The sequence below is a fragment of the Mercenaria mercenaria genome, chromosome 18 (genome assembly GCF_021730395.1).
Source record: "Mercenaria mercenaria strain notata chromosome 18, MADL_Memer_1, whole genome shotgun sequence".
NCBI classification, from domain to species: Eukaryota; Metazoa; Mollusca; class Bivalvia; order Venerida; family Veneridae; genus Mercenaria; species Mercenaria mercenaria.
Window position 1 is genome coordinate 38723949 of NC_069378.1, and position 25870 is coordinate 38749818.

General features: G+C 36.2%; 1 protein-coding gene across 3 annotated transcripts in view; it reads left to right on the forward strand.

Moving 5' to 3' along the window:
* The window catches only part of LOC123539137 (inversin-like), a 223521-nt gene that overhangs the window by 193097 nt on the left and 4554 nt on the right, over positions 1-25870 (forward strand). The window contains exon 22 of one of the 3 annotated variants that reach the window (XM_045323631.2): positions 21887-21915. The exons of the other annotated variants lie outside the window; for them this stretch is intronic. Coding sequence (XP_045179566.1) covers positions 21887-21915 — 29 coding nt within the window. The remainder of the gene's footprint in view (positions 1-21886; positions 21916-25870) is intronic. 3 annotated transcript variants of the gene reach the window in all.

The window sequence follows — 25870 nt, forward strand, 5'->3', positions numbered from 1 at the left end:
TGTGTTACCCACTGCACACCTGTTTCTAGCGGTAACAGTTTACTTTTCTTTTAGATTATTTTCTGTCTGTGTTACCTACTGCATGCATTATTCTAGCAGTAATGGTTAACTTTCTTTTGGATTATTTTCTGTCTGTGTTACTCTAGCAGTAACAGTTAACTTTCCTTCAGATTATTTTATGTCCAAGTTACCCGCTGCACGCTTGTTTCTAGCTGTAACAGTTAACTTTTCTTTTAGATTATTTTCTGTCTTTGTTAACCACTCAGTGTCTGTTCCTAGCAAGGGCAGTCAACTTTCCTTTTACATTATCTTCCTGGCCTTTGCATATCTGTTTCTAGCAATGACATTTAGATTATCTTCTACGTTAGCCACTGCATATCTGCTTCTAGCAATAACATTTAGATTATCTTCTATGTTAGCCACTGCACATCTGCTTCTAGCAATAACATTTAGATTATCTTCTACGTTAGCCACTGCATATCTGCTTCTAGCAATAACATTTAGATTATCTTCTACATTAGCCACTGCATATCTGCTTGTAGCAATAACATTTAGATTATCTTCTACATTAGCCACTGCATATCTGCTTCTAGCAATGACAGTTAACTTTTTGTTTAAATTACCTTCCATACTAAACACTGTGTGTGTGTTTTTAGAATTATGACAGTTAACTTTCCCTTTTAGATAAATTTGTTACATCGATAAATAGAACTTTTTTCATCAGCATATATCGTGTCAACCATCAGATGCTGATTCTTGAGTGGTCACCTATTCATAAGCGTAAAAGTCATAGTATCTTTTTCAATTGCAGAAGTTGATATCATATTTGTCTTAATTTTTCTACACTATGATATAATTTTGTAGTTAAAAATGCTTTACCTTTTTAGCTCACCTGAACCGAAGATTCAAGGTGAGCTACTAGTATAGCTGGAAGGTCTGGCATCCATCATCCTGCATTAACAATTTTATTCAAATACTTTCTCTGAAACTACTGTTCAGAAATACACCAAATTTTTGTAGCATTCTTAGTGAGACCTTTCTCAAGTGGTTCTGCTTGACTCTTCTGGGAGCTACAACCTTGTATGGACCTTCTCAACTTTATCCAAATGGATCAGTTTGGCCCCTTGAAGTGGCCACTAGAACAAAAATAGAAATACCTTTAAATGGAATCTTATGGACCATTTAATGTATCTATACAAAACTTGGTCTGTATAATCTTTATATTGACCTCATAATGGTTCTGACTTTAAATAACTTCAACTGTTGATGGATCTCCACCAGACTTGGTCTATTTTGAACCTCCAGAGCTTATTGTTTTCTCATGAACTGTTTGAAGGATCTCTACCAGACTTGGTCTAGTATGGGCCTCCAGAGCTTATTGTTTTCTCATGAACTGTTTGATGGATCTCTACCAGACTTGGTCTAGTATGGGCCTCCAGAGCTTATTGTTTTCTCATGAACTGTTTGATGGATCTCTACCAGACTCGGTCTAGTATGGGCCTCCAGAGCTTATTGTTTTCTCATGAACTGTTTGATGGATCTCTACCAGACTCGGTCTAGTATGGGCCTCCAGAGCTTATTGTTTTCTCATGAACTGTTTGATGGATCTCTACCAGACTCGGTCTAGTATGGGCCTCCAGAGCTTATTGTTTTCTCATGAACTGTTTGATGGATCTCTACCAGACTCGGTCTAGTATGGGCCTCCAGAGCTTATTGTTTTCTCATGAACTGTTTGATGTTACCTTTCATTATACAGTTTTTCTTGATGTAATCATCTTCAAAGATAAAGGGTCAAGATCTGGTGAGCCACTTAAGTTTTAAAATCTACATTTTATTAATATATTCTTTTAGTTCATAAAAAAGATGGTGTAATTCTTAGTTCATTGGCTTCTGTATATAATTATCATTATTACTGTCTTATTTTATGCCCGTTTTGTAAAAACGGTCGTATTATGTAATGGCATGTACGTATGTTCAAGCAAACGAGAGAACAGTTGTGGGGTACTTACGACAATAGGTAGCAGTAAATTCTATTCATACCATACTGCTTATTGGATATTTGCTTGTTTGGGTACTTTATAACAAAACAAATACCCAATAAAGAATGTACGTCTGTCTGCCCATCCATCCATCATAATTCGTGTCCAGAGCATAACTTTATAACCATTGACATTGCATGTAGGTAGGTGGCAGTAATGCTTGAACCAGCTCTGTAGGTCCAAGATCAAAGTCACATATCGAGCTCAAATGTCAGATCTGTTCATCATGTTTCATGTCCAGAGCATAACTTATTAACCATTCGTGCTATTGACTTCAAACTTGGCATATAGGTAGCAATGATGAGATGATGTGTAGAACATTTGAAGCAGGTCTGTAGATTTAAGGTCAAGGTCACAGATTGAGCTCAAAGGTCAAATCTGTCTGTCATATTTGTGTCCGAAGCATAACTTATTAACCATTCAAGGTATTGACTTCAAACTTGGGATGTAGGTAAGTGGTGATGAGGCAGAGTTCATGATCAAGGTTAGTAGGTCAAAGATCAAGGTCATATCTACACATCATATTTCATGTCCAGAGCATATAACTTCAAAATATTAAAGACATTGACTTGAAACTTGGAATATAGGAAGGTGGTGATGAGCCAATGTGCAGACCAAACCCCCCTCCTGCACCCCCCCACCCCCACCACCCACCCTAAAAAAAAAAAAATTTTAACCAGGTTTTCATAGAAAACCAGTTATTAGATTGGGTATATCGTCGGGCGGGCGTCAAACTTGCTTTCCGCACAATAACTTTAGCTACAGACACCAAACTTGGCCTGTAGATAGATGGTAAGGAGAAGAAGGTTGGGATTGCATTTTGGTCAAGGTCGCTGTTGCTAAAAATAGAAAAATTGGTTTCCGCATAATAACTTTAGTTTGCATTGATGTATTGACATTAAACTTGGCCTATAGGTAGCTTATAGAAAAACCAAGGTTGGGACTGTATATGGGGTCATTGGGGTCAAGTTTAAGGTCAGGATAGCTAATTCAATCTTAACACTTAGAAAATTCCAGTGGTGCAGTGGTCTAGAGCGTTGGGCCAAAATTTACTTTTTAGTCAGTGGGACGGAAGGACGTCGGTTCAAATCCTACTGAGATCCAAAAAAAATTTATTCTTTTTTTTTTTTCTTTTTTTAAGCTCACCTGTCACATAGTGACAAGGTGTGACAAGGTGAGCTTTTGTGATCGTCCATCCGTCTGTGGTCCGTTTACAGTTTCTTGTGAACACGATAGAGACCACAGTTTGCAATCAATTTTAATCAAACTTGCACACAACTTGTATTGGCATAATATCTCAGTTCCGTTCGAAAACTGGCCGGATCCCATCATAGTTTCCAGAGTTATGGCCCCTCAAAGGGCCAAAATTTACTATTTTTGGCTTGTGAACACGATAGAGACCACATTTTGCAATCAACTTAAACCAAGCTTGCGTACAAATTGTATTGGCATAATATCTCGGTTCTTTTTGAAAACTGGCCAGATCCCATCATTGGTTCCAGAGTTATGGCCCCTTAAAAGGCCAAAATTTGCTATTTTTTGCTTGTGAACACGATAGATACAACATTTTGCAATCAAACTTGCACACAACTTGTATTTGCATAATATCACAGTTCCTTTCGAATATTGGCAGGATCCCATCATGGGTTCTAGAGTTATGGCCCCTTAAAGGGCCAAAATTTGGTATTTTTGGCTTGTGAACATGATAGAGACAACATTTTGCAATCAGCTTTAATAAAACTTGCATAAAACTTATATTGGCATAATATCTCGGTTCCTTTCGAAAACTGGCCAGATCCCATCATTGGTTCCAGAGTTATGGCCCCCTAAAATTTGCTATTTTGGCTTTTGCAGCCATATAGAAACTTCATTTATGGTTTGATTTGATACAAACTTGCAAAATATTTTCAACAACAATAAATCTTAGATTCCATGATGAATCTGTCAGTACCAAGCATAGGTTCTGGAGTTATTTTATATCTGATTACCTCCCCTGATTTTAATCAAAATGGATTTATATCAGTAACTATTTATAGGACTCATTTGAAATTTCATCATTGTCATTAGTTGGACTGAGACAATCAGGGTAGATAAATATGGACTGATTTTATGTCAAATTACCTCCCTTTATTTCAAGTTAAAATGGGTATATCTTTGTAACTAATGAAGATACTGATCTGGAATTTCATTTATGCCATCAGATTGACTTAGACAATCAGTGAAGATACATATTGACTGGATTTATGACAAATTACCTCCCTTTATTTATTTTTTTTAAATGAATAAACCTAGCAGCTTCTAATGAGACTGGTTTGAAACGTTATTTATGTCTTCCACGGTAAGAAGAAGTCATGTTAGATAACTCTTGATTGAACGTTTATCGATATGAATACTTTACTAATATATTGTTGTAAAAGCTTGTACTCTGTATCTTCTACATGCATATGCCAATGCATGATTACCTCCTTTGATTTTGTTAAAAATGGATTTATTTCAGTAAATATTTATAGGACCCATTTGAAATTTCATTATTGTCATTAGTTGGACTGAGGCAATCAGGGTAGATAACTATGGACTGATTTATATCAAATTACCTCCCTTTGTTTCAAATTAAAATGGGTGTATCTTCTGTAACCAATAAAGATACTGATTTGAAATGTCATTTATGCCATCATATGGACTCGGACAATCAGGGTAGATAACTTTTGACTGAATTTATGACAAATTACCTCCCTTTATTTTATGTAAATGAATATACCTCAGCAGCATCTAATGAGATTGGTTTTAAATGTTATTTCCGTCTTCCAGGATAAGAAATAGTCGTGCAAGTACATAAATGCAGCATTTGAGCCTAGGATCCTCAAACTTGGTATGGAGATTGGCCCTGACTAGTATGTGACCCATAGGTCAAAAGGGACTGTTACAAGAAAATATGTATCCTGATGATATTTAATGTGTATGTCTATGTGATCTATGTCTAAACTTGATCTAATCATTAAGAGCAATGGTACTCAGGTGGGCGATATAGGGCCATCACTCTTGTTGTGATAAAAAGGTCATAGTCAAGGTCACAGTTACTGAAAATAGATTTTTTTCTATGTAATTATCAAAAAGGTGGTTTCCGTTTAATAATTTTAGTTTGGACTTACTTACTGCCACCAAACGTTGTGTACAGCAAGCTTATCTGAAAAATTAGGTTTGAACGATATTTGGGGTGACTGTTACTAAGAATAGAAAAATGGCTTCCACTCAATATCTTTAGTTTGTCAGTATAATGTGTGTCAAACACAAAAGGTTGGGAATGTATTTGAGGTCACTTGGATCAGGGTCAAGCTCATTGTAACTAAAAATAGAAAATTGGGGTCATATTTGAAATAAAAAAGATTTTTGTGCTGTGGGATGGAAGGGTGTCAGTTCAAATCTCACTGAGATCCAAAGTTCAAGGTGAGCTATTGTGACCGGTCATTGTCCGGCATCTGTTGGTGTCCAGCAACATTTGCCTTGTGAACACTCTAGAGGCCACATTTGTGACCCAATCTTTATGAAACTTGTTCAGAATGTTAGCCTTGATGATCTCTAGGTCAAGTTTGAAACTGGGTCATGTGGGGTCAAAAACTAGGTCAGTAGGCCAGATCAAAGGAAAAGCTTGTGAACACTCTAGAGGCCACAGTTGTGACCCAATATCTGTGGAACTTGGTCAGAATGTTAGTCTTGATGATTTCTAGGTCAAGTTTGAATCTTGGTCATTTGGGGTCAAAAACTAGGTCACCCTGTCAAATCAAAGTAAAAGCTTGTGAACACTTTAGAGGCCTCAATTATGACTCAATCTTTATGAAACTTAGTCAGATTGTTTGTCTTGATGAACTCTAGGTCATGTTTGAAACTGGGTCATGTGGGGTCAAAAAATAGGTCACTAGGCCAGATCAAAGGAAAATCTTGTCAACACTCTAGAGACCACAATTTAAGTTTGAATATCATGAGAATTAGTCAGAATGTTTGTCTTGATAATCTATAGGTCACGTTCAAATCTGGGTCATGTGGGGTCAAAAACTAGGTCACTCGGTCTAATCAAAGGAAAAGCTTGTGAACACTCTAGAGGCCACACTTGTGACCCAATGTTTATGAAACTTGGCCAGAAAGTTTATCTTAATGATTTCTAGGTCAAGTTTGAAACTGGGTCATGTGGTGTCAAAAAACTAGGTCAATATGCCAGATCAAAGGAAAAGCTTGTGAACACTCTAGAGGACACAGTTGTGACCCAATATTTATGAAACTTTGTCAGAATGTTTGCCTTGATGATCTCTAGGCCAGTTTTGAAATTGGGTCATGTTGGGTCAAAAACTAGGTCAGTAGCCCAGATCATAGGAAAGCTTGTTAACACTATAGGCCACAGCTGTGACTCAATCTTTATGAATCTTGGTCAGAATGTTTGTCTTGATGATCTCTAGGTCAAGTTTGAATCTTGGTCATGTGGGGTCAAAAACTAGGTCACATGGTCAAATCAAAAGAAAAGTTTGTGAACACTCTGAAGGCAACAGTTGTGACTCAATCTTTATGAAACTTAACCAGAATGTTTGTCTTGTTGATTTCTAGGTCAAGTTTGAAACTGGGTCATGTAGGGTCAAAAACTAGGTCACCTGGTCAAATCGAAGGAAAAGCTTGTGAACACTAGAGGTCGCAGTTGTGACCCAATCTTTATGAAACTTTGGTCAGAATGTTTGTTTTGATGATCTCTAGGTCAAATGTGAAACTGGGTCTTGTGGGCTCAAAAACTAGATCAGTAGGCCAGATCAACTCTGGTAAGCGATATAGGGCCATCATGGCCCTCTTGTTTTTAGCTCACCTGAATGTGAAGTGCTCATGGTGAGGTATTGTGATCACTCTGTGTCCATCCTGCGTCAAGTCGTCAGTCGTCAACATTTGTGTTTAAACGACATCTCCTCCAAAACCACTGAATGGATTTTGATGAAACTTGGCCATGATGTTCCTTGGGTGGTCCTCTACCAAAGTTGTTCAAACGGTTCCACTTGGTTGGACATAGGGGCTGCCAGAGCTAAAAATAGAAAAAAACTTCAAACGACATCTCCTCCTAAACCAATGGTCTGATTTTGAAATAATTTCACACAAATGGTCCTTATGCTACCCTCTACCAAGATTATTCAAATTATACTGATTCTTCAAAAAACATGGCCGCCAGAGGGCGTGGTCACTTTTCCGTATATGTATATAGAGGAAACTTTAAAAATCTTCTTTTATGAAACTGCTTGTCCGATTTTAGAATAATTTTACACAAATGGTCCTTGTGTGACCCTCTACTAATAATGTTCAAATTATACCAATTCGTCAAAAAACGTGGCCACCAGAGGGCGCGGTCACTTTTCCCTATATGTATATAGTGGAAACTTTAAAGATCTTCTTGTGTGAAACTGCTGGCCTGATTTTAGAAAATTTTACACAAATGGTCCTTTTGTGACCCTCTACCAAGATTGTTCAAATTATACCGATTCGTCAAAAAACATGGCAGCCAGGGGGTATGGTCACTTTTCTTCTCTGAATCAATAATAGGTAGAGCCTTGATATCTGGCATGTGATATCAGATTTGTAATGTGTACCATAATCGTTCAAATTATTGCCCTAGGTTCAAAAGTGTGTGTGTGACATGTATATGATATAAGCTAACATAGAAGAAACCTAACTCTGTACTTATACAAACACACTTGAAGCCTTGTACACAGGTGAGCACCTTAGGGTCAATGACCCTCTTGTTTCATTTAATTTTTTGTTCCTTAGTATCCTGCCACCACATTGGCACACACACACACACACCCTGCTCCCCCACCCCACAACCTCCCACCAAAAAATATCTTTAAATTTCTTATTCTTTAAAAATTGCTTCAGTCCTCTGATATAACCCTTTGGGCGCATATTGCCCTGCTTGGCAGAGCTCTTGTCACCAAATCCTCCATATTATGGCCATTTTACATATATTGCTGAAAAAAGATTAATTCATATGCCATATGTAATTATTATTTTAAAATAATGATTATACAGTAATATATTCACCCACATAGCTCAGTAGGGAGAATGTAGATCTACAGATCTTAGGTTCTAGTGTTAGATCTTCAGGCATTATGACTTCTTAATGAGGATTTGATAAAAGACATTCTGTCTGAAATTGTTTGTTTTCCACCACTGATTTGTTTGAAGATATTTGCAGTAACTTCTTAGAACAGGTTACTAGTAGTACTGAATCCAGGAACACTGGTTTCCATTACATAACTGAAATATTGTTGAAAAACAGATCTAAACACAGAACAGTACACAGTACATACTGAAATGTTCCATTAATGTAGACATATTTCAACAGCATATTGTCTGTTTGTGTATTGTAGGCTCAAGAGGTAAAATTTCTTCACATAGTTTTTGTATTTTTGAGGTGTTGGTTTAACAGGTAAAAACTGATCTTGTAAGAAAAATTAATAACTGCATATTAAGATTATGTCCTTTCTAATTGTGTAAAGAGTCTGGTATATCTTTATTTATGTAAGAGTCTGTTTTATCAACAGTCATAAAAAGAATGTGGTCTGTCTACACACATATAAAGAGTCTCTTCTATCTACATTCATATAAGAGTTTGTTCTATCTGTAGTAATATAGAGTCTGTTCTGTCTACATTCATGTCAGAGTTTGTTCTATCTGTAGTATTAAAGAGTCTGTTCTATCTGTAGTAATATAGAGTCTGTTCTATCTACATTCATATAAGAATCTAGTCTATCTGTAGTAATATAGAGTCTGTTCTATCTACATTCATTTAAGAGTTTGTTCTATCTGTAGTAATAAAGAGTCTGTTCTATCTGTAGTAATAAAGAGTCTGTTCTATCTACATTCATATAAGTGTTTGTTTTACCTGTAGTAATATAGAATCTGTTCTATCTACATTCATGTAAGAATCTAGTCTATCTGTAGTAATATAGAGTCTGTTCTATCTACATTCATATAAGAGTTTGTTCTTTCTGTAGTAATATAGAGTCTGTTCTATCTACATTCATATAAGTGTTTGTTCTATCTGTAGTAATAAAGAGTCTGTTCTATCTACATTCATATAAGAGTTTGTTCTATCTGTAGTAATATAGAGTCTGTTCTATCTACATTCATGTAAGAATCTGTTCTATCTGTAGTAATATAGAGTCTGTTCTATCTACATTCATATAAGAATCTAGTCTATCTGTAGTAATATAGAGTCTGTTCTATCTACATTCATATAAGAGTTTGTTCTATCTGTAGTAATAAAGAGTCTGTTCTATCTACATTCATATAAGAGTCTGTTGTATCTACACTCATATAAGTGTTTGTTCTATCTGTAGTAATATAGAGTCTGTTCTATCTACATTCATATAAGAGTTTGTTCCATCTGTAGTAATAAAGAGTCTGTTGGATCTACATTCATATAAGTGTTTGTTCTATCTGTAGTAATATAGAGTCTGTTCTATCTACATTCATATAAGTGTTTGTTCTGTCTGTAGTAATATAGAGTCTGTTCTATCTACATTCATATAAGAATCTAGTCTATCTGTAGTAATATAGAGTCTGTTCTATCTACTTCATATAAGTGTTTGTTCTATCTGTAGTAATAAAGAGTCTGTTCTATCTACATTCATATAAGAGTTTGTTCTATCTGTAATAATAAAGAGTCTGTTCTATCTACATTCATATAAGAGTTTGTTCTATCTACATTCATATAAGAGTTTGTTCTATCTGTAGTAATAAAGAGTCTGTTCTGTCTACATTCATATAAGAGTTTGTTCTATCTACATTCATATAAAAGTTTGTTCTATCTGTAGTAATAAAGAGCCTGTTCTATCTACATTCATATAAGTGTTTGTTCTATCTGTACTAATATAGAGTCTGTTCTATCTACATTCATATAAGAGTTTGTTATACCCCCACCAAACATGTTTGGAGAGGGGTATATAGGAGTCAGTTTTGCCGCGTCCTGTCCCGTCCCAAAATCTATTATCTCAGTTTTTACGAAATGGATTTGATTCAAACTTAAAATAGATGTTCCACCTAATCACCCACATCATGTGACACAAGGTGCATAACTCTGACACCAAGTTTTCATGAATTATGTCCCCTTTTACTTAGAATTTAAGGTTAATTTTGTTGTATTTTCCCTATATCTCAGTTATTACTAAATGGATTTGATTCAAACTTAAAATAGTTGTTCCATCTCATCACCCACATCATGTGACATAAGGTGCATAACTCTGACATCAATTTTTTAGCTCACCTGAGCAATGCTCAGGTGAGTTTTTCTGATCGCTCGATGTCCGGCGTCCGTCGTCCGTCGTCTGTCGTCTGTCGTCCATCGTCTGTCAACATTTAGCTTGTGTATGCGATAGAGGCTGTATTTTTCAATTAATCTTTATGAATATTGGTCAGAATGATAACTTTGATGAAATCTAGGCCGAGTTCGAAAATGGGTCATCTCGGGTCAAAAACTAGGTCACTAGGTCAAATCAAAGAAAAACCTTGTGTATGCGATAGAGGCTGTATTTTTCAATTCTTCTTCATGAATTTTGGTCAGAATGATTGCCTTGATGAAATCTAGGCCGAGTTCGAAAATGGGTCATCTCGGGTCAAAAACTAGGTCACTAGGTCAAATCAAAGAAAAACCTTGTGTATGCTATAGAGGCTGTATTTTTCAATTGATCTTCATGAATTTTGGTCAGAATGATTACCTTTATGAAACCTAGGCCGAGTTCGAAAATGGGTCATCTTGGGTCAAAAACTAGGTCACTAGGTCAAATCAAAGAAAAACCTTGTGTATGCGATAGAGACTGTATTTTTCATTTAATCTTTATGAATATTGGTCAGAATGATAACTTTGATGAAATCTAGACCGAGTTCGAAAATGGATCATCTCGGGTCAAAAACTAGGTCACTAGGTCAAATCAAAGAAAAACCTTGTGTATGCTATAGAGGCTGTATTTTTCAATTGATCTTCATGAATTTTGGTCAGAATGATTACCTTTATGAAACCTAGGCCGAGTTCGAAAATGGGTCATCTTGGGTCAAAAACTAGGTCACTAGGTCAAATCAAAGAAAAACCTTGTGTATGCGATAGAGGTGGTATTTTTCAATTAATCTTCATGAATATTGGTCAGAATGATAACCTTGATGAAATCTAGGCCGAGTTCGAAAATGGATCATCTCGGGTCAAAAACTAGGTCACTAGGTCAAATCAAAGAAAAACTTTGTGTATGCGATAGAGGCTGTATTTTTCAATTCTTCTTCATGAATATTTGTCAGAATGATAACCTTGATAAAATCTAGGCCGAGTTCGAAAATGGGTCATCTCGGGTCAAAAACTAGGTCACTAGGTCATATCACGTAAAAACCTTGTGTATGCTATAGAGGCTGTATTTTTCAATTGATCTTCATGAATTTTGGTCAGAATGATTGCCTTGATGAAATTTAGACCAAGTTCGAAAATGGGTCATCTGGGGTCAAAAACTAGGTCAAATCAAAGAAAAACTTTGTGTATGCAATAGAGGCTGTATTTTTCAACTGATCTTCATGAAATTTAGCCAGAATGATTACCTTGATAAAATCTAGGCTGATTTCGAAAATGGGTCATCTGGGGTCAAAAACTAGGTCACTAGGTCAAATCGAAGAAAAACGTTGTGTATGCAATAGAGGATGTATTTTTCAATTGATCTTCATGAAATTTGATCAGAGTGATTGCCTTGATGAAAACTAGGTCGGTTTTGAATATGGGTTATCTGAGGTCAAAAACTAGGTCACTAGGTCAAATTAAAGAAAAATCTTGTGTATGCGATAGAGACTATTTTTTTCAGTTGATATTTATGAAATTTGGTCAGGTTGATTGCCTTAATGAAATCTAGGTCGAATTTGAATATGGGTCATCTGAGGTCAAAAACTAGGTCACTTGGTCAAATCAAAGAAAAAACTTCTGTATGTGATAGAGGCTGTATTTTTCAGTTGATCTTCATGAATTTTGGTCAGAATGATTGCCTTGATAAAATCTAGGTCGAGTTTGAACATGGGTCATCTAGGGTCAAAAACTAGGTCATATCTAAGAAAATGCTTGTTTTATCGCAAGAGACCAAATTTTTGGTCCAATCTTAATGAAAATTGGTCAGAATATTTGTTTCCATGAAATCACTAGGTCAAACATGTTTTACACTGTTATGGAGTGTTTCTTAGGTGAGCGACCTAGGGCCATCTTGGCCCTCTTGTTATGAATTATGTCCTCTTTTTACTTTAAATTTAAGGTTGATTTTGATGTATTTTCACTATATCTCAGTTATTAATCCCCCGCCGTGGCGGAGGGATTATAGGAATGATCTGCATCCGTCCGTCCTTCCGTCCGTAACAAAATCGTGTCCAGTCCATATCTCCTAAACCCCTTGAAGGATTTTCATGAAACTTGGGTCAAATGATCACCTCATACCTCATCAAGATGATGTGCAGAACCTATGAGTCAGCCTTGTCAGTTCAAGGTCAAGGTCACAACTCAAGGTCAAAGGTTTGAGCCTGCCATTTTGTGTCCGCTCTATATCTCATAAACCCCTTGAAGGAATTTTATAAAACTTGGGTCAAATGATCACCTCATCAAGATGATGTGCAGAACCCATGAGTCAGCCATGCCGGCTCAAGGTCAAGGTCACAACTTAGGGTCAAAGGTTTTGAGCCTTCCATTTTGTGTTTGCTCTATATCTTCTAAACTCCTTGAAGGATTTTCATGAAACTTGGGTCAAATGATCACCTCATCAAGACGATGTGCAGATCCCATGGATCAGCCTTGTTGGGTCAAGGTCACAACTCAAGGTCAAAGGTTTGAGCCTTCCGTTTTGTGTCCGCTCTATATCTCCTAAACCCCTTGAAGGAATTTTATCAAACTTGGGTCAAATGATCACCTCATCTAGATGATGTGCAGAACCCATGAGTCAGTCATGCCGGCTCAAGGTCAAGGTCACAACTTAGGGTCAAAGGTTTGAGCCTTCCATTTCGTGTCCACTCTATATCTCCTAAACCCCTTGAAGCAATTTTATAAAACTTTGGTAAAATGATTACCTCATCAAAACGATGTGCAGAAATTATGAGTCAACCATGCCAGCTCAAGGTCAAGGTCACAACTAAGGGTCGAAGCTTTGAGCCTTCCATTTTGTGTCCACTCTGTATCTCCTAAACCCCTTGAAGGATTTTCTTCAAACTTGGGTCAAATGATCACCTCATCAAGAACTCATGAGTCAGCCATGTCAACTCAAGGTCAAGGTCACAACTGAAGGTCAAAGGTTTCAGCTCTGTATCTCCTAAACCCCTTGAAGGATTTTCATGAAACTTGGGTCAAATGATCACCTCATCAACGTTGTGCAGAATTTATGAGTCAGCCATGTCAGTTCAAGGTCAAGGTCACAGCTAAAATCAAAGGTTTACCCTTTCACTATCCATAGCAGTGGCGGGGGATTTAGCTGTCTTTCAGACTGCCTTGTTACAAAATGGATTTGATTCAGACTTAGAATAGATGTTCCACCTCATCACCCACTTCATGTGACACAAGGTGCATAACTCTGACACCAATTTTTCATAAATTATGCCCCTTTTTACTTAGAATTTAAGGTTAATTTTGATGTATATTCACTGTATCTCAGTTACTACTAAATGGATTTGATTTAAACTTAAAATAGATGTTCCATCTCATCACCCATCATGTGACACAAGGTGCATAACTCTGACTAGGGCTTCGGAAATTTGCCGGTTTGTCGGTTTTGGACCGATTTTTGACTTTTCGGACCGATTCGTGAAGTGAAAAAACGAAAAAAATCGGTCCCATAAAAATGGAGAAAAATATAAATTTCGGTCTGATATCTCAATACACCATCACCTGCCAAGCAGGAAATTGTTGGTTGCACCCTCAGATAATCAATAAAGTGTCAAACGGTCCAATTGTCACCTTGATAATCGGTCCGTAATTAGCACATGACGCAATCAGTGCTCGCGCGGCACATCCTTTAATGTTTGCAGACAGCCGACTGCAGTTTATTAAACATTTTTGACTGGTTTCCAAATGTTTCTGACTGGATCCAAATCATTTCAACGGGGATCCACTTCTTTTATTTAGAATCCGACGGATGGTTTATTTCAAAAGGCTATGTTTGATCACGGTAAAAAACAAATGGTCACCCCATTTAATCAAAGAGCTATAATTGTACATTATAGGTCTTGATTTAATGAGACATCAGACGGAAAACCGATAAAAACAATTTTTATAATTACTGGATTTGAAAAAATTACATGATTCATTTGTTGGGGTTCCAGTTGAAACAAGTGCAGAAAATCGTCTTTGCAACCCGACTGTACAAAAAAGAAAAAGAAAAAAATGGACTGGCAAACACGAATGATTAAGAAAACCGGAGCGGCGCTGTTTATCAAATCGGTCTTTTAAAAAACGTTTCAAATTGAAATTTTGTTTACATCAGAAGAGAACATATAACTTTATAAAATGTAGTTGCTTATTGAAGTACAACGTAAGTAAAATGAAATATCCGTGGCCAACCCGCGTGACCTTTTGGTACTGTTCATGCGGGAAGTTCACATAACGTACACATTCGGTCCGCGGGAGAGTATTCTTAAAATACTGAGACTGTGTAGCCGAGAATATGTGTCGTGTAATTCACTTTGACGCATTCTATTTTATAGAAATCCGTCAAAGAATGAGGAAACATCACAAAGTATATGCCGTGTATACGGTACCTAAGTCACGTGCGTTGGCTTTTAGACTAGTTACGCACGCGGTGTCAATGCCGCGACAATTGTATCCTTGCAAGTATTTTCTCGAAAAAAAAAACATCGAAATTTAAACAAAGTAACGATCACACATGACGCTGAATAACTGTCTTCATTGTATGGTAACTTGCGGTGACCGGTAACTCAGTTTTAATGCATGACATGCTTATTTCTTTATTCTATCACGTTTTACAAAATATGTAATATTGGGAATGCGGTGGGTGGGGTAGCGCCGATGTCAGGATTTTCGTTTCGAACCGATTGAGTTATCAAAATTTCCGGAGCCCTGACTCTGACACCAATTTTTCTTGAATTATGTCCCCTTTTACTTAGAATTTAAGGTTAATTTTGATGTATTTTCACTATATCTCATTCTGATTGGGTTAGAGCCAAAGGGAAGTAACCTTTTTTTAAACTTTTGTACTCAGTTTCTTCCCCTTAAATTCCAGGAATTAGTCTATTGTTAGAAATCCTATTTTTAGATTTTCAATATTTTTGGTATTTTTCTTACTTTTTTATTATCAGCCCTATGTAAAAAGTAAATACATTTTTCTGTGGTAACATGGGTCGATAAGACATTTTTTTGTATTCACTTTTAGTGTATCTCTAATATTAGAGATTTTTTATATTTACCTCATCCCTCATCCAGGGCACATAATTATACTAGAATTACTTACATGTGGAAGCCCAGGATGAAGTACTCCAAAGACAAGTAAACTTCTTTTTAAGTATTAAGCTTTTTTGACATTTTTATATTATTCTAAGTATTTTTAAGATTACTTATGGTTGCCATTCTTCTGTGACAAGTCCGTATGGTGGGGGTATGAGACACTCCTGTGACAGTTCTAGTTCTGTCTGTAGTAATAAAGAGTCTGTTCTATCTGTAGTAATATAGAGTCTGTTCTATCTACATTCATATAAGTGTTTGTTCTATCTGTAGTAATAAAGAGTCTGTTCTATCTACATTCATGTAAGAATCTGGTCTATCTTTAGTAATATAGAGTCTGTTCTATCTACATTCATGTAAGAATCTGGTCTACCTTTAGTAATATAGAGTCTGTTCTATCTACATTCATGTAAGAATAGTAATATAGAGTCTGTTCTATCTACATTCATGTAAGAATCTGGTCTGTCTACATTCAGTTAAAAAGTCTGTTCTATCTGCACTCATATGGCACAGTCTGTGTCTACATTCATGCAAGAGTCAGGTCTACCTAAATTTATGTTAAAGTCTCTTTTATCTACATTCATATCAAGAGTCTGTTCTATCTACATTAATGTAATTGTCTGGTCTAGCTGCATTCATGTAAAGAGTCTGGTACATTCATATAGTCTAGTTTATCTACATTCATTTAAAGATTCTGGTCTGTCTACATTCATATAAAAAAAATCTGGTCTATCTACATTCATGTAAAGAGTCTGGTATTAAAAAGAGTCTGGTCTATCTACATTCATGTAAAGAGTCTGGTCTATCAACATTCATAAATAAATTATGAAGAGTCTGGTCTATCAACATTCATATAAAGAATCTGGTCTATCAACATTCAACAAAAAGTCTGTTCTATCTGCATTCATGGAAGAGTCTATTATATTTAAATTCATATAAAGTCTGTTGCATCTATCTTCATAAAAGAGTCTTTTCTATCTACATTTATGTAACCCTGTTCTATCTTAATTCATGTAAAGAGTCTGTTGTATCTATGTTCATTTATAGTGTCTGTTCTGTCTACCTACATTTATGTAAGAGTCAGTGTTTTATATATATTCATGTAAAGTATTTGTTCTCTACATTGATATAAAAGTCTCTTATATCTATGTTCATATAAAGAGTCTGTTCTGTCCATATTCATATCAAAAGTCTGTTCTATATTTATTTATGTAAAGAGTCTGTTTATCAACATTCATATCAAGAGTCTGGGCTGTCTTCATTCGTGTAAAGAGTCTGTTTATCAACATTCATATCAAGAGTCTGGTCTGTCTTCATTCGTGTAAAGAGTCTGTTTATCAACATTCATATCAAGAGTCTGGTCTGTCTTCATTCGTGTAAAGAGTCTGTTTATCAACATTCATATCAAGAGTCTGGTCTGTCTTCATTCGTGTATAGAGTCTGTTTATCAACATTCATATCAAGAGTCTGGTCTGTCTTCATTCGTGTAAAGAGTCTGTTTATCAACATTCATATCAAGAGTCTGGTCTGTCTTCATTCGTGTAAAGAGTCTGTTTATCAACATTCATATCAAGAGTCTGGTCTGTCTTCATTCGTGTAAAGAGTCTGTTTATCAACATTCATATCAAGAGTCTGGGCTGTCTTCATTCGTGTAAAGAGTCTGTTTATCAACATTCATATCAAGAGTCTGGTCTGTCTTCATTCGTGTAAAGAGTCTGTTTATCAACATTCATATGAAGAGTCTGGTCTGTCTTCATTCGTGTAAAGAGTCTGTTTATCAACATTCATATCAAGAGTCTGGGCTGTCTTCATTCGTGTAAAGAGTCTGTTTATCAACATTCATATCAAGAGCCTGGGCTGTCTTCATTCGTGTAAAAAGTCTGTTTATCAACATTCATATGAAGAGTCTGGGCTGTCTTCATTCGTGTAAAGAGTCTGTTCTATCTTCATCCATGTAAAAATTTCAGGTTTAGTAAGTCTATAGTGCATATAACTAACCTCACAAGAGCAAGATAGCATAGCACTTTGTGGTAAGTATGAGAATTTTTGACTGGTGACACTGGTTTCTTTGCTTCGGCAGATTTATTAAAGAAAGGCAATGTCTTTTCTTTCTTTTTTTTAAACTAATATTAGCATTTTGTTACTACTAGAGAAAGTTTCCATTGCTTTAAATTCAGTTACTCCAGTTCTGCAGGGTAAATGAAATTCTTAACTCATAGGTTGATATGTAAATTAGGTTAACTTGAAGTTTTGGCACAATTTTTGATCTAGTTCTGGTGTGGTTATTAGATAGAACATTCATTTTTCTATAGCTGTGAAAATTTTCTTACTCTTTGAGCCCTTTGTTATGATTGGAAAACAAATTTAATCAAATATCAAGGAATTCTATGTCACAAAATTCATAGAGTCAATAATGTTTTTTTTCTGATGAATTATGTTTTCTTTCCTTATACAATAATTTACATGCAAATTTTCAGCAGTAATGATTCCCATTTCTGTATTTCAGTTATTTTGTTAAAAAGTTAAAGATATTTAGCTGTTAGCTAATTTGATTTTTGAATTGTTGATATTGGTTAAGATTTTGTTTATGTCTCTGTCTCTTTCTCAAAAGCTGTAAGACCTATTGCTTTGGCAGTATGTTCGTTTATTATCATTGTATGAAAATTAGAATTTCTTGGTTCGAATTTTTGTCTATCTCCACTTTCCTTGATTACTCTTAAGAGCAATAGCTTTGAAATTTTGCAGACTTGTTTATCATCATTAGTTGAGCATATTGGCCAAGAAACCATTACTCTCACACCATTATGGCACTTAATGTACTAAGAAAATTGGAGTATCTTGGTTAAAATTTTAGTGTAGGTTGTCTTTTAATGATTACTATAAGAACTATAGCTTTGAAACTTTGTACAATTGTTTACTATCGATAGATAGGTTAGTAGGTCAATAACCATGACTCTCTGTTGCATTTTTGTGAATTATGGCCCTTTTTCACTTGGAAAATTAGTATTTTTTTTTGTTTAGGTTCACTTTTCTTGAATACTACAGCTTTGAAAATTTATACATTTTTTGTCATCAGTAGGTGTAAAAAAGGCCAAGAACCATAACTCTTTACATTCTAATTGTCTTATATCAAACAGTTACAGATGAGCAATGCAATCTGAGGGCAGTGCTCTTTTTTTTTTTTTTTTTCTTTTTTTTTTGTATAATAACCCATTTATCTAAAGTAGACTATATTTTTGGAAACATATTTTTTTGATTAATTTTGCCTTTCAGAATAGAAAATTAAGTATAGAATTATTATAAAATTGTGCTACTCCACTCTCTGATGTTCAACAGAAAATAGTGTTTGATAAAATTTTGAATATCTAGGCACTATTTCTACCATATTACATAAAACTCAAGAACAAGACAAATGTAGAATTATTAAATTTTCCTCAGGGCTGCTCTTGCCACTTTAATTAAGTATAAATGACTGAGGGTTTCACAGCAATTATAAATTAATCAGTGTCAGGAGATGATTCAATTACCCAGAATAACATGTATCTCCTTCTTACCAGTGCACCATGGATAGTTCTACAGATTTGATAAACCTTAGGTCATGGCATAACAACAAACTTTAAAGTGTTTTTAATTTTTCCTGAAAAGAAAGTGTAGATATATGAACTGTTATTTATAGATTTCTTGTCTTATACCCTGTTCAGACTATAGTTTAAATGTGGTTTTAAACAGATTTATTTCTTAATTCAGTTTGTGTCCACACATAGTGTGCATTAGAATGTAGATTATTTGAAGGTCAAGCGGATTTTTTTAAAAAGATAATTTAACCAGAGGTAGTTTTAATGTTACATTAACAGTTAATCTACATTTTCAATAGTGTGAACATACATGTGGGATATTACAGTTTTAAAATCTGTTAATGGCTTTCTCACAAAATCAGACTATTTTGGCTGTTTTATTTTAACCACCAAAGTTAGCACTAGAATAATACGGGTGTACAGTCAGAACAAGTAAAAAAATTATTGGTTTTTACTTTGCCATTTAGTTATCTCTGCACCTCTGATTGATTATATATATTGTCAATTTCATTAATGTCCAACAAGTGCATAGATCAGTCAGGGTTCAAATGAAATAAGAAAAAATATAAGAAAAAAAATTTGAATGAATTACTTTTCATTGAGTTAAGAGTTAGTTCGATATTTTGGTTCAAGAATTTTGAACATTTCAAAATCATAGAAAGTATATTATTTTATAAAACAGTTAACAATTAACTGATATTTGCTTTGAATTTTGGAAAAGAACAGCATGAAGGGCCAAAGGTTTGGATAGTGTAACACCTTTACAAACTCACTGTTTTCAAAGAACTGTTGCATTTGAGGGTTTTGGTGCATTTGAGAGTTTGGTGACAATCTATCAAGCATTTGTGTTTTTATCTTTAAACAACTTCTTATCTCGAAAGGCTTGACGGACCATTTACAAACTCAGCTTATAGTATCCTCGGCACAGACCTAATGGTTCTGCATGATCCCTATAGGGGCTGTCAGAGCTAAAAATAGAAAGATTTTTAAACAACTTCCTATAATGGTTCGCTTGATAGGTTGTCAGCAAACTCTCAAGGTTTGTTCTAAAGGCTACACATTTTGGGCAGTCACAGCAAACAATGACTTTGAAAAAACTTTCAGTTAAATGTACAGGTGTGAAAGTCAGGACTACTGACCATACAGATGTGAAGGTCAGGGACACTCACCATACAGGTATGAAAGTTAGGGTCATAGATTGTACAGGTGTGAAGGTCAGGGACACTCACCATACAGGTATGAAGGTCAGGACCACTGACCATACAGGTATGAAGGTCAGGGTCATTGACCATACAGATGTGAAGGTAAGGGACATTCTACAAGTGTGAAGGTCAGGGACATTCACTGTACAGGGGTGAAGGTCAGGGACACTCGCTGTACAGGGATGATTGTCTGAGCCACTGTCCACACAGATGTGAAGGTCAGGGACACTCACTGTACAGATGTGAAAGTCATGGTCACTCACTGTACAGGGGTGAAGGTCAGGACCACTGACCATACATGTATGATGGTCAGAGACACTCACTCTACAAAGGTGTGAAGGTAAGGGACATTCTACAAGTGTGAAGGTCAGGGACACTCACTGTACAGGTATGAAGATTAAGGACACTCACTGTACAAGGGTGAAGGTCAGAGCCACTGTCCATACAGATATGAAGGTCAGGGACACTCACTGTACAGATGTGAAAGTCAGGGTTACTCACTATACAGGGGTGAAGATCCGGACCACTGACCATACAGATGGTCAGGGACACTCACTCAACAGATGTGAAGGTAAGGTAAACTGATCATACAGGTGTGAAGGTAAGGGACATTCTGTAAGTGTGAAGGTCAGGCACACTCACTGTACAGGTATGAAGATTAGGGACACTCACTGTACATGGGTGAAGGTCAGGACCACTGACCATACGTGAAGGTAAGGAACATTCTATAAGTGCGAAGGTCAGGGACACTCGCTGTACAGGTGTGAAGGTTAGGTTCAGTGATCATACAGGTGTGAAGGTGAAGGATGCTCATTTAACAGGTGTGAAAGTCAGGAGTTCTTAATGTACAGGTGTGAAGGTCAAGGACACTTACTGTACAGGTGTGAAGGTCAAGGACACTTACTGTGAAGGTCAAGGACACTTACTGCCCGCCCGCTTAGCTCAGTAGGTAAGAGCGTTGGTCTACGGATCGCGGGGTCGCGAGTTCGATCCTCGGGCGGGGCGTATGTTCTCCGTGACTATTTGATAAACGACATTGTGTCTGAAATCATTAGTCCTCCACCTCTGATAATTCATGTGGGGAAGTTGGCAGTTACTTGCGGAGAACAGGTTTGTACTGGTACAGAACCCAGGAACACTGGTTAGGTTAACTGCCCGCCGTTACATGACTGAAATACTGTTGAAAAACGGCGTTAAACCCAAAACAAACAAACAAACAAGGACACTTACTGTACAGGTTTGGAAGTCAAGGACACTTACTGTACAGGTGTGAAGGTCAAGGACACTTACTGTACAGGTGTGAAGGTCAAGGACACTTACTGTACAGGTTTGAAAGTCAAGGACACTTACTGTACAGGTTTGAAAGTCAAGGACACTTACTGTACAGGTTTTAATGTCAGGGGCATTTAATGTGCAGGCCTGACTGTCCGGGCAAGGTAACCTATCTGAATTACTGCTAGATACACAATTAGCAATCTTAGGATAGGAGTTGGAAATGAGAGAGTCTGAACTTTCTACAGTTATGATATAAGACATTGTAAGAAGTCAATTGGAAGACTTAGCATTTAAATAATGTTTTCTTCATTTTAGAGCCATCTGCTTTCAGCACTAGAAAGAGGGTAAGAGTTAGCTAAATGTGAAGTGGAAACAGCTATATCTGTTTGTTTTGTATATGTAGCAATGTTAGTATGCAGTTTACTAGAGGTGTATCAAATAATGCTTGAATTTAAACAACAATACTTCTAGCTCCACATTTCTGAAACAGTCCATCTTTACACAAAGGAAACCAATCTGTTTATAGAATGTAAATTAATACCATTTGTCAAGCTTATTCCATAAAAGTCAGCAAAAAAGTCACAGAGTATCACTGCAATATGTCAGTCAAAGTTGTATTCCCAATGGCATCCTGACTAGGGACATAAATACAGAGTATCACTGGCAGTATGTCAGTCAAAGTTGTATTCCCAATGGCATCCTGACTAGGGACATAAATACAGAGTATCACTGACATTATGTCAGTCAAAGTTGTATTCCCGATGGCATCCTGACTAGGGACATAAATACAGAGTACCACTGGCAATATGTCAATCAGATTTGTATTCCCAATGGCATCCTGACTAGGGACATAAATACAATCAGAGTATCACTGGCAATATGTTTATCAAAGTTGTATTCCAAATAGCATCCTGACCAGAGACATAATTACAATCAGAGTATCACTGGCAATATGTCAATCAACGTTGTATTCCCAATGGCATCCTGACTAGGGACATAAGTACAGAGTATCACTGGCAGTATGTCAGTCAAAGTTGTATTCCCAATAGCATCCTGACTAGGGACATAAGTACAGAGTATCACTGGCAGTATGTCAGTCAAAGTTGTATTCCTAATGGCATCCTGACTAGGGACATAAATATAATCAGAGTATCACTGGCAATATGTTAATCAAAGTTGTATTCCCAATAGCATCCTGACGAGAGACATAAATACAATCGGAGTATCACTGGCAATATGTTAATCAAAGTTGTATTCCCAATAGCATCCTGCCTAGGGACATAAATACAATCAATCCATAACAGCAGCAGTAGAAAAGAATGTCTGTTTACTGATAACTGAAATTCAAAGTTGCCACTTAAGTTATTGCTGCATATGTTATTATCTCCTGTCCTAAACTGTCCATCTGTGTGTCCATCTCTTCTTAGGGGCATAACTTAATGGGACAGCCCTCCAGATCGTACAATAACAAAGAAGAAAGAAAACTTTAAGATATCAGGACATTCTTGCTATATTTCTTAAGAAGTCTTTGAAACATTGTTTCTGACAAATTATATATGATGGTAACACATGAGAATTATTGTTTCTACTTATTTTTCCGTTCAAAATTGAAAATAGTTTGTCACATGGTATCCAAGGTAAGCTATCTTAATTATAAAGCTCTGTATAAACAGACAAGTAGGAATTCCTCTGGTGTACTGGTCAAGATGGTAGGAATGTTTTTATTGCCAAGGCAACCCTGGTTTCAATTCCTACCACAATGCTTTTTTTCTTGATTTAGCATTTTTTTCCAAATAGATTAAAAACAAAAATTCATGTATGTTAAAGTAAGCTCATTTTTAGCAAGAATCTGGAGTATGTTCCTATGCTAGAATTGACTTCAGACATAGAATATTATGTATATTATGATGTGGAGGAGTGCAGTGTACAATAACCATGTAGCTACAGAATAGAAGTTTATTAAACTTAATTAAGGTAGTTCTGCATGTTTGATAAACCGGAAGTAATGGTGTGGATAACAGAATTAAGCCTAGACTCGGTATACAGAAATGAAAATCATTCTATGAAATTAATTGCCATCCATGAGTAATTTTATGGCAAAGTTACTATCTTTTCAAGATAAGATATGATATTAAAATGTTTGATACATTAAATAAATTCAAATAATGTCTTGAAATGTGTGGATTTCTTAAATTATGTGCAGATATCTCAAAAACAAGCATACAGACACATATTATTTCATCATATTATAGACCATCTGTTTATTTACAACTTTTTAGCTCACCTGTCACAAAGTGACAAGGTGAGCTTTTGTGATCAATTGGCGTCCCTCCGTGTGTCCGTAAACTTTTGCTTGTGACCACTCTAGAGGTCACATTTTTTGTGGGATCTTTATGAAAGTTGGTCAGAATGTTCATCTTGGTGATATCTAGGTCAAGTTCGAAACTGGGTCACGTGCCTTCAAAAACTAGGTCAGTAGGTCTAAAAATAGAAAAACCTTGTGACCTCTCTAGAGGCCATATATTTCACAAGATCTTGAAAATTGGTCAGAATGTTCACCTTGATGATATCTAGGTCAAGTTCGAAACTGGGTCACGTGCGTTAAAAACTAGGTCAGTAGGTCTAAAAATAGAAAAACCTTGTGACCTCTCTAGAGGCCATATATTTCACAACATCTTCATGAAAATTGGTCAGAACGTTAACCTTGATGATATCTAGGTCAAGTTGAAACTGGGTCACGTGCCTTAAAAAACTAGGTCAGTAGGTCAAATAATAGAAAAACCTTGTGACCTCTCTAAAGGCCATATTTTTCATGGGATCTATATGAAAGTTGGTCTGAATGTTCATCTTGATGATATCTAGGTCAAGTTCAAACTGGGTCACGTGCCTTCAAAAACTAGGTCAGTAGGTCTAAAATAGAAAAACCTTGTGACCTCTCTAGAGGCCATATATTTCACAAGATCTTGAAAATTGGTCAGAATGTTCACTTTGATGATATCTAGGTCAAGTTCGAAACTGGGTTACGTGCGTTAAAAACTAGGTCAGTATGTCTAAAAATAGAAAAACCTTGTGACCTCTCTACAGGCCATATATTTCACAAGATCTTCATGAAAATTGGTCAGAACGTTAACCTTGATGATATCTAGGTCAAATTCGAAACTGGGTCATGTGCCTTCAAAAACTAGGTCAGTAGGTCAAATTATAGAAAAACCTTGTGACCTCTCTAAAGGCCATATTTTTCATGGGATCTATATGAAAGTTGGTCTGAGTGTTCATCTTGATGATATCTAGGTCAGGTTCGAAACTGGTCCACGTGCGGTCAAAAACTAGGTCAGTAGGTCTAAAAATAGAAAAACCTTGTGACCTCTCTAGAGGCCATATATTTCATGAGATCTTCATGAAAATTGGTAGAATGTTCATCTTGATGATATCTAGGTCAAGTTCGAAAGTAGGTCACATGCCATCAAAAACTAAGTCAGTAGGTCAAATAATAGAAAAACCTTGTGACCTCTCTAGAGGCCATATTTTTCATGGGATCTGTATGAAAATTGGTCTGAATGTTCATCTTGATGATATCCAGGTCAAGTTCGAAAGTGGGTCACGTGCCCTCAAAAACTAGGTCAGTAGGTCAAATAATAGAAATACCTTGTGACCTCTCTAGAGGCCATATTTTTCATGGGATCTGTATGAAAGTTGGTCTGAATGTTCACCTTAATGATATCTAGGTCAGGTTTGAAACTGGGTCACGTGCGGTCAAAAACTAGGTCAGTAGGTCTAAAAATAGAAAAACCTTGTGACCTTTCTAGAGGCCATATATTTCATGAGATCTACATGAAAGTTGGTCAGAATGTTCACCTTGATGATATCTAGGTCAAGTTCGAAAGTGGGTCACGTGCCATCAAAAACTAGGTCAGTAGGTCAAATAATAGAAAAACCTTGTGACCTCTCTAGAGGCCATATTTTTCATGGGATCTGTATGAAAGTTGGTCTGAATGTTCATCTTGATGATATCTAGGTCAAGTTCGAAAGTGGGTCACGTACCATCAAAAACTAGGTCAGTAGGTCAAATAATAGAAAAACCTTGTGACCTCTCTAAAGGCCATATTTTTCATGGGATCTGTATGAAAGTTGGTCTGAATGTTCATCTTGATGATATCTAGGTCAAATTCGAAACAGGGTCATGGTCAAAAACTAGGTCAGTAGGTCTAAAAATAGAAAAACCTTGTGACCTCTCTAGAGGCCATACTTGTGAATGGATCTCCATAAAAATTGGTCTGAATGTTCATCTTGATGATATCT